A 10,390-nucleotide genomic window follows, 5' to 3' on the forward strand; every position below is an offset into this window, starting at 1 on the left:
ACATGCAACCAAAAGATTGCATGTTCCCTTTTGCAAGAAAATGAAGCTCTTTTCTTTTCGAGTCACTTTTTGAGATGACTTTTACTTCTTTAATTTTTGTACTGCCAATGGATAGACTTGCTTGCTGTAAGGTTTGAAACTCTGTGAGTAAATATCTTCACATATTTGCCAAGCTAAGTGTTTATGATTTGTTCTAGCTGAAGTATTTTTACAGGGAATCCAGTTAAGTTTTAATGTGCCTGGAGAAATAGCCATTGTGCTAACTCAATCAAAATAATTCTGAAATAGTCACACTTGAGAGCTATCCCCCCCCGGCATGGGCCATAAGTTTGCATCACAGGTTTCATGTTACTTCTAGTCTCAAAAAGTCCCAATTATAAAGTTTTTCCGGGGGGGGGGGGGACAGACAGATGGACAGAACTTGGACTCAAAACAGATCCTTATTTGGCATCACAAAATTAATGTTTGGTTGGCCGATATTATCAAAGGCATAAGAGGTTGGTTGCAGGTGTGAAGGTATTGGTGGTGAGCTTTGGGCTCGCGTGGTGCTTAGGCATTGGAATGGTGTTGTGTGGGGGAGGAAAGATGCAGCCATCACCTGCCCCTCCATGCTTAAGGGTATTTCGTTAAAGGAATCTGGGGATATGGATCTCATCCAAAACCTGTGGAGTGGCTAGGGCCATGCCAAGATCCCGTCACGAATCCAGGGGATGCTCAAGTTGATCCTCATCAGCAGGGCTCCGCCTACTGGTGGTTTACCCTTACAGACTTCATGCAAGGCAGGCAGGAGTGTAGTCTGTTGTTGCCAATGCCTAAGCCAATACTGCTCACATTCTGTAACCAATAAAGTTGTGGCCTAAACTAACATTAACCTAAAATGCTGTGTCCTTGTGTCTTTATTTCTCTTGGGGGTGCCTTAGGGGCCTTGACACACAATTACAGGGCCACATCCTTAGAGCAGGGAAGCTCCCTTGATGAGCTCTTGTTTCATAGAAAACTCAGGACCAGGCCACTATGCGTGTTAACACCTTAACTCTGATTTAACACAAGGTTTCCAGTCCCAGACACATAAGATACTGAGACAAAAATGATATTATGGAACAGGGTTATGAGCACAGACTCCTTTGCAACCAAAGGTGAGGGTTGAATGCATGATGATATCTCAGGGACACATGGGGATGTTGTTAATGAAGAACTAGCTCTCAGACAGTATAAAATACAGACCTCAGATGAGCATATATTAAAATGCAATAAACAGCATCTCCTCCAGATATCCTAAATGGGAGAACACAGTGGGTAAGGGGAAATCACTGTACAAGGGGAACACTGAGCTAGTTATACCTCACACAACTATCAGAAATGAGTCTGAGAAGGTCCAGTTGAAACAAGTAGGTTCCAGAAAGACTTATATGGCATTAACATCATCACTATTATTAGTGTTAAATAATATGGTGGTTTTTTTAGAAACAGGAACATAAATAAATCTAAGTGTCTGTGGTTTATTCTAGCTTAAATATTTTCATGAGCAATGTTTAAGGTGGAAGTTTACATACTTTGATGGATTTGTGTTGGACACCTGGGACCAAGGCTTAACAAACACTCCTGCTGCTTTTTGTGGGGCTCCTGAGTCCAACCAACAAGGAACACAATTGCTGATTTGATTGAGGCTCTTGAGACCAAACTCCTAGGAACATAACTGTAACAATAGTAATAAATTTCCACCCCATGGTAAACTCTTCATTCTGCAAGAGTATAGAAACATTTTCACTGCCTCAGAAGAAAAGGAGGAAGAGATTAAAAGAAAAAGAAAAAAAGATCCATGGGTGGCTAGAAGAATACAGAACATCTTAAAGTGATAAGGAAATTTCATCTGGAAATTTATTTAAAGGAAAAGAGTGAGATGTTTCTATTTTTATTACTTTAGTGATACCTGTGTAGTTTTTGTGTAGTTTTTGGAGGGCTAAATTAACTATTGTGTATTATGTAGAATGTGAAATCCTGCTTGTTATGTGGTCTCTCCTGAAACCTATATAGACTGCATATAGAAAGCCCAGTGACCTGGTTTCCATGATAACCTAAGCCAAATCTTAACTTAGTGAGACTTCACAAATGTGCAATGCCCTGGAAAGAAGATTACAGGAGCTTTGCTCCTCTGTGCTCCTTTTTGCTGTCATCTTAGGCTACTCCAGGTTTTGACTTGCACACCATCCAAACCAAGACTAGTGGTTAGCCTCTCTCCTCACCAACCATGAGCTGCAACCAAGAACAAACCTTCACTCCAGCTCCTAGTGAGTTAGGAGAGAGTTTTAGCACTTGTCTTGTCTTGTCTTGTCTTGTCATAGTGTGGCAGCAAAAAGATCTGGGGAGCAGCAAAGCAGCTGTAAGCTTCTCTCCAAGAGTCTATACATTTGTACATTTATAAGACTGTGGTCTGTCCACAGCGCACATTAAGGTTAAAAACATACAACAAACATTAAAACACTTGAAACCTCTGTGGTCTCAACTAGGAAGGAGTTGCAAAGCATTGAGCCCAGAATACTGAATACATGCCTCCTGGGAAGTATGTGCTCTGTGTCTGAGCCATGTGGAACCACTACCACTGATTCAGTCAAAGACCTCACTGATCAAACAGGGATGTTAGGAAACAAGCTGTTAAGGTATTGCACACTCAAGTTGTGATGGGCATTGCACTGGAAATTAACACAAAACCCACAAATTTTAGTCTCCATTATATGGGCACCTAATCATCCTCCTGTATTTAAGTATTACTGTAATTCTAAGTAATTATCAAAATGTGTGTTGTAAATATGGAGATGATGGCAAGAAGCATCTCCCCTCTCCACATTGTTTCTGCAGACTTCCACATAGACAGAAAATATGCCAAAGATGGACATAGAACTACAGAAGTGGCAGCATCCACCCCACTCAATCGCAATTGGCCAAAAGAGGCCTGGGGTGATCGTGACGCCACTCTGGCGTAATGGGCATCACTCCCCCCATACCAGGGGTGGGGGAACTTTCATTCATCTACCTTAATTACAGTGGTGCCTCGCAAGACGAAAATAATTCGTTCCGCGAGTTTAAGAAAAAGGAAACAAACATGCAAGACGTTTCCGTCTTGTGAAGCAAGCCCATAGGGAAAATCGTCTTGCGAAGCAGCTCAAAAAACCCTTTCATTTTGCGAGTTTTCTGTCTTGCGAGGCATTCGTCTTGTGAGGTACCACTGTATATACTCTTATGAAACTGCAGCTTAGTACAACAATTTGTTCATAAATATTCAATAATGACCGCTCCCCACATTAAATGGGGGGCACCCTTTGTGTGGTCATGTGCAGCCCCCTGGACCCTATGTGGCACCATTACCACAGGCTTGGCTTCACCTCCCGCCAGGTGGGATACCTGGAGGTCTCCGTCTACCTCAGTCCATTCTTTAATAAAATGTTTGTTAGCTTGATTTCTTATTTTTCCAGTACATTTTGCCACTTCTGCATAGTCCATAAGTTTTTGTATCCATTCTTCTTTTGTCTCGATTCTTCTTTTTCTTTCAATTTTTGGGAAAATAACTTTCTTGCCGTTGTAGTAGCATACATGAATAAATTTCAATGCTCTTTGGGTAGCTCTACCCCTATAATTCCCCAAAGAAAAAAGACTACTTAGCAATAATTTATTTTAACATATATGGAGTTGAAAGCTAACATCTCCTTTAGATGAAGATTTATTATTACACTATTTTGTTCACCACTTTTTAAAAAATCTATATCCCACAAAAATCATATCTGAAGCAGTATTGGATAACAAATATTGATTATTAGAAAAGGACTTAAACCTGTGCTTATCTTCCTGTTTTCTTCTAGAAGCACCAGTCATTTTAGTAATGAATGCAAAGATAGGCAATGAATCCTCTATCTCTGAATTTCTACTCCTGGAGTTTTCAGCTGTACGGGAACTGCAGATTCTACACTTCTCTCTGTTCCTGGTATTGTACATGGTAATTGTATTTGGGAATCTTCTCATCATCTCTGCCATAGCTTTTGACCACCATCTTCACACTCCCATGTACTTCTTTCTGATGAACTTGGCCATACAGGACCTAGGGGCTGTTTCAGTCACCATCCCTAAATCGATGGCCAATTCCCTCATGAATATCAGACACATATCTTACGCTGGATGTATTGCTCAAGTTCTTTCGTTTTTCTTTTTCTCATCATCTGATGTTTCCCTTCTTACAGTCATGGCATACGATCGCTATGTTGCCATTTGCCATCCATTACAATATGAAATGGTGATGAACAGGGCAGCCTGCAAACAAATGGTTGCTGGTGTGTGGGTCTCTGGCTTTCTCAATGCAGTCATGCACACGAGTGCAACTTTTGTGACTCCTTTCTGCTCAAACATTGTCAATCAGTTCTTCTGTGAGGTCCCACAGTTACTTACACTTGCCTGCTCTAACATATACCTAATGGAAATTGGAGCTATAGTAGTGAGTGTAATACTTATGTCTGGATGTTTTGTCTTCATTGTTGTCACTTATGTACATATCTTTACTGTGGTTCTGAAAGTTCCTTCTGTTCAGGGAAGGAAAAAGGCCTTCTCCACTTGCATACCTCACCTTGTTGTCTTCTCCGTATTTTGTTTCACAGCAGCATTTGCTTATCTTAGGCCTCCCTCAAAAATTCCATCTAATGGGGACTTTGCAATAACTGTGATGTATACCATTGTACCACCCATGTTCAATCCAATGATTTACAGCATGAGAAATAAGGAGATTAAAAATGCTGTATCAAAGCTCTTGGGTGTGAAGCACTCTTCTATTAATATCTTTTCCAGACTTATACTGAAACGGTTACACTTCTCTCTGTAGGTATAAGCATAGGGATCTGTGGAGATATGACCAGTTACAGCTTCTAGAAACATTTTGATATGCAGACTCAAAATCTGCCAGGTGTCACAATGACATCTTGTGTTCCTCCAGCTTAGATGTACCATTAACAATGTTGCATCTCTGTTCACATAGCCTGTTAATCATACATTTAAAGAGGGAATGTCTGTCATATAGTGCATGTGTACCTTTTCTGACCCAGTGCATTCATCTGGCAATCAGCTTTTCTGGGATTGTCATTTCTTTTTATATAAAGCCAAAGTGGGTTTTCCTACAGAAAGGAGAGGAAAAAAACCCACTCACATCCTTGGTTTCTAGCCATGGGAAAAGGAAAAATGTGGATGAGCCCTTGTTTAGGAACTTCAGATGAGAAGGACCTGTTCTGATTGAATTTCGGGATTAGTTTTAGAAGGCTACCCAAATTGCTTCCTTGAGGCTAAGGAAAAAACCCTAGAAAGGGCTGTGAGATTCTTGCCATGACACGAATATCCATTTTAGTTGGGAAAAGTCTATCCTGAGACTAGTTTTAAACTAGTGTTTTGACTGGGGTTTAAAAGTTCTGTGTAAAGAGTTTTTGCCTGAAACTATTGTTTCCAACTCAAGTAACATTTCTAAAATGAAGTGTTGTGCCTTAAGAGAGTGACTATTAAGTTTGAATCCTCAATGAATGTAAATCTATAAAATTCTATCTTTGTTCCAGAAGTGCCTCCTCATTACTTTGAACCTTTGGTGGCAGATAAGTGGACACAGGGCATCCTTCCCATAAGAAGAAGACCTGGCTGTTTTTTACTGACAAAGAGTTAAAATGTCTCCAGTGTTGTTACTAGGGAGAGTTGTACCTTTAAGAAACCCAGGAAATTGGTCATGTTTCCCACCTCCCATCTTTAGTGAGGGAATCTGACACAGTGGCCACTGACACAATTTGCCAAACAAAAGCCATTCACGTTGAACAGAGGTACCCTTATGTTTTTGGAGGAATGGGCAAAGTGTATATAAAATCTAAATACTATAGCCAAAAAGACCAGTGACACATGTTCCTTGCAAAGTTCCTTTCGACCTCACAAGGCTGGAAGTACTCAAATGTATGGAATCTTTATGAATAAGTGAAAAGAACTTCATGTTCTGTAGACATGGCATGCTAACATAGTCTAAAGATTTGAACACAATATTATGATTATGAATTGTCCATAGTTACCTCCAGAGTAGGCATAGGAACTTTTTTTATAATGGATATTTTAAAAAAAAACAACAACCAAATGTTAACTTGTTAATTTATGTATTCATATGTCAGTCACTATATTTTGCCCAGGACAACCAAAGTCAACAGTGATACACATTAAATCTCACATAGATATGGAAACTCTGAAGACAAGTAGGATGTGCTGCAAGCCCTCTCACCAACCCCAAAAGCAACCACACACAAATAGAATTAGAGGTGCTGGCCCTTGTATTTGAATGTAAACAAATCCATAAATTTATCTTTGGAGACCAATATTAGCAGAAGTAGATGAGAAACCCTATGTCTGCATTGCAAATGGTAGTTTCAAGGATACCCTTCCAACTATTTTTTTTCCTGGTGGAATACTATAGTATTTCCTTAGAGTTGTTATTATTATTTTACTACTTACTAGATTTAAAAACCAACCTTCATCACAAGCTCTCATGGCAGTTCACAAGATAAACACCTGGGTGAAAATTAGAGCATTGACCAAAACACAGTGGGGTGGGGGGAGGAGAAGGAGCGGGGAACACTGAGCCAGTCATATGTCATATAACTCTCAGTACCATGAAAATAAATAAAAACATTATTTAAAAAGAAAGAATGAAATGAGTCTGAGAAAGTCCAGTTGAAACCAGAAGGTTCCAGACAGACTTACGTAGCAATATTATTATTTTAAATATTAGAAAGTGTGCTGTTTAGAAACTGGAAGTTTTGTTTTGTTTTTTACATACCTTGATTATTTGTGTTAGACTCCTGGGGCTAAGTCTTTAGAAACACTGCTTTTATTTTAGTGGAACTCCTGAGTCCAAGTTTCCAGAGACACAATGGCAAATTTGTGTTGGGCTCTTGAGACCAAACTCTGAGGAGTGCATTAAAATATGATATATATATATATATACACACACATACATACACACATACACACACACACACACACAGAGAGAGAGAGAGAGAGAGAGAGAGAGAGGTAGGTTATAATTTTCCACTCCATGTTAAAAGCTTCATTCTGCAAGAGTATACCCATATGTTCAATGTTACAGAACAAAAGGATGGGGTGATTTTCTAAAATACCGATGAAAATAAAGTGATGAAGAAATTGCATCTGGAAATCTACTTTCTATTAAGGAAAAGAGTAAGATATTTACCAGTATATGTTTATAGCTTTTGTGATACCTGGGTAGTTTTCAGAGGACTAAACGCAGACAATACTTCTGTAGTGTATTATGTAGAATGGGAAAACGTGCTTGTTGTGGTTCCTGAAACTTATTTAGACTCACGTAGAATACCCAATGATCTGGCTTCCGTGACATACTAAACCAAATTTTATCTTAGGAAGACTGCACAAATGTTGAACCACATGGAGAGAAGAGTACAGTAGCTTTGCTCCTCCATAATGCTATTTACAATCAACTCAAGCTACACCAAGTTTTGTTTTAGCCTATCATCCAAGCCAAGACCAGTGGTTAGGATCTCTCCTCACCAACCATGAATATTAACCAAGAAAAAAACTTCATTACCGCTCCAAGTGAGTGAGGAGGGAGCTGAAGAACCTTGTCTTGGCTTAGCATAATGTGGCAGCCAAAATATCTGGGTAAGCGCAAAGCAGTTGTAAGCCTATACATTTTACATGCAAAACAATGTGGTTTGTGTGCAGCATGCATTAAGGTTGGAAACATATAACAAAGATTAAAAAAGTTGAAACATGTGATCTTAACTAAGAAGGAGTACTAAACATTAGGCCTAGAATACATAATACAGGTGAGTATGAGCCAAGTGTGTGAGTCTTGTGGAACTATTATCAGTTACTCCTGCAAAAGACTCACTGAGTGAAGGGGGATATCAGGAATCAAGCTTTTAACATGTTCATGACCCAGATTGTTATGGACATTGGAATTTAATAGAAGAAACTTGATTTTGAATTTGCATCATATAGGCAGCAAGTTATCCCCCTATATTTAAGAGTTACTTCAGTTTTGACCATGAATTAAAATATCAAAATATGTTTTGTAAATATGGAGATTCTCTCAAGATGCATCTGCCCTCAGCATAATTCCACATACAAAGCAAGTAAGGAAATGATGGCAGTAGGACTCCTGTGTTCCTCCTCTAAAATTCAATCAACTTCAAGAACTTGTGAATACCACAATTTACTATTTTTGAAACAGTAGTAGTTTTTTAAAAAAATAATAATGATATATATAAGGAATTGATAGCTAAATTCTCATTTGAATAAAAAATAATTGTTTCTCCTTTTTTGTTCACTTCTTTCTTTTTCCTTCAACATCTAAAAACCCTTTTCCAAAGTAGTAAATATTTGTTATCACTAGAGGACTTAAACCAATACATATCTTCCTGTTTTCTTCCTGTGACAGGAAGATTTATATTAATGAAGGAGAAAATAAGTAATGAATCCTCTGTCTCTGAATTTCTGCTCCTGGAGTTCTCAGCAATACGAAAACTGCAGATTCTACACTTCTCTCTGTTCCTAGCATTGTATCTGGCAACTGTATTTGGGAATCTTCTCATCATCTCTGCTATAGCTTTTGACCACCACCTTCACACTCCCATGTACTTCTTTCTGATGAACTTGGCCATCCAGGACCTAGGGGCTGTTTCAGTCACCATCCCCAAATCCATCGTGAATTCTCTCATGAATACCAGACACATATCTTACAGTGGATGCGTTGCTCAAGTTCTTTTATTTGTCTTCTTTTTATCATCTGATATTTCCCTTCTTACAGTCATGGCATATGATCGCTATGTTGCCATTTGCAATCCATTACAATATGAAATGGTGATGAACAAGGCAGCCTGCAAACAAATGGTTGCTGGTGTGTGGATCGCTGGCTTTCTCAATGCAGTCATGCACACGAGTGCAACTTTTGCAACCCCTTTCTGCTCCAACATTGTCAATCAGTTCTTTTGTGAGATCCCACAGTTACTTACACTTGCCTGCTTAAACTTCTACCTAATGGAAATTGGAGCTATATTGGTGAGTATAATACTTGTGTCTGGATGTTTTGTCTTCATTGTTGTCACTTATGTGCACATCTTCACTGCAGTTCTAAAAATCCCTTCTGTTGAGGGAAGGAAAAAGGCGTTCTCCACTTGCATACCTCACTTTGTTGTCCTCTCTGTATTTCTTTTCACTGCATGTTTTGCTTACCTTAGGCCTCCCTCTAAGACTCCATCTGATGGGGACTTTGCATTAACTGTGATGTATAGTCTTGTTCCACCCATGTTCAATCCAATAATCTACAGCATGAGGAATAAGGAGATAAAAAATGCATTATCAAAACTGTTGGGTTTGAGGCAATCTCCTCTGGATATATTTTCCAGGCTTGTTCTGAAAAGGCGTAATTAAAGGGAGTTCCTGGAATATAGCATCCTTTCAAGTTAAATCTTCCTGATAAATTCATATATGCAGACTCAACATCTGCCCTGTGTCACATGGTCATCTTGCATTCTTTCGCTTGTCAGATTACATGGCATGTCGATAATCCATATATGTATGTATGTATGTTGAAGTTTATACCCCTTTGTTCACTTGCATGGTTTTCAAAGTGGCCTACAACAGGCTGAACACATCTCAGTAGCACTTAATCCTCTGGTTTATGGATAGTAACAGGTCATGTTTCCTGTCTACTCTGTCACCCCACATCATGCAAAGAGCCATTTTAACAGAGTATTCAGGTTTTCAAAGGAGTGACAGCACCTAGATGAAATGATTTTTGGCGTTGCCTGGATTTCATAGACTTACTGGAATGTCACACGCACACATATCTGAATTAACATCTCAGCAAAAAGTACATGCATGTTGGAGGCAGTCAGAAACACAAACACTGCCCTGTGATAGGGAAGTTGTCAGAATGCATGGAAAATAATACAACCTCTTTGCAAAAACATGTTGCCATCTAAAGGAAGCTCAGGAGAAAACACAAAAGAGAGACACCTCCTCACCCGCCAGTGTAGATTTTAACATCACTCCTGAAACAAGAACAGAACAGGGACCAGAGGAATTCCCTTAGAAACAAATGGAAGTGTGATGGAATAGCAGCATAGATAAATGTGACTGCAATGGACAGATCTTGAGTCAGCAGCAGTCAGAGTTTGTTAGAACATCAACCAATTTGGAAGAACTGGTGAGTAAAAAAATACAGAACTTTGCTCTCAAACAAATTGGGATTGTATGCCAGTTAAATAGGCACTGTTTGTCATTTAGACAGCAACCTGGAGAGAGAAGGACCTATTCTGATTCGCATTAGGAACTACTGTAGCTAAACATGGAT

At 39.2% G+C, this 10,390-nt stretch overlaps 2 protein-coding genes across 2 annotated transcripts; both read left to right on the forward strand.

Annotated features, from left to right (window-relative positions):
* Positions 1–3,904: 3,904 nt before the first annotated feature.
* LOC308571739 (olfactory receptor 14A16-like) lies at positions 3,905–4,861 on the forward strand (the record flags this gene model as incomplete). The annotated part of the gene is made up of 1 exon (XM_081167374.1): positions 3,905–4,861. The coding sequence occupies exon 1, from the start codon at positions 3,986–3,988 to the stop codon at positions 4,859–4,861; it is 876 nt and encodes a 291-aa protein (XP_081023500.1). The 5' UTR covers positions 3,905–3,985.
* A 3,983-nt stretch (positions 4,862–8,844) lies between these two features.
* Positions 8,845–9,465, forward strand: LOC308571740 (olfactory receptor 14A16-like; the record flags this gene model as incomplete). Its single annotated transcript, XM_081167375.1, has 1 exon — positions 8,845–9,465. One exon carries the CDS (start codon positions 8,845–8,847, stop codon positions 9,463–9,465), a length of 621 nt encoding a protein of 206 aa, XP_081023501.1.
* Between the last annotated feature and the right edge of the window lie 925 nt (positions 9,466–10,390).

The sequence above is a fragment of the Podarcis bocagei genome, assembly GCF_964188305.1.
Source record: "Podarcis bocagei genome assembly, chromosome: 13".
Taxonomy (NCBI): Eukaryota; Metazoa; Chordata; class Lepidosauria; order Squamata; family Lacertidae; genus Podarcis; species Podarcis bocagei.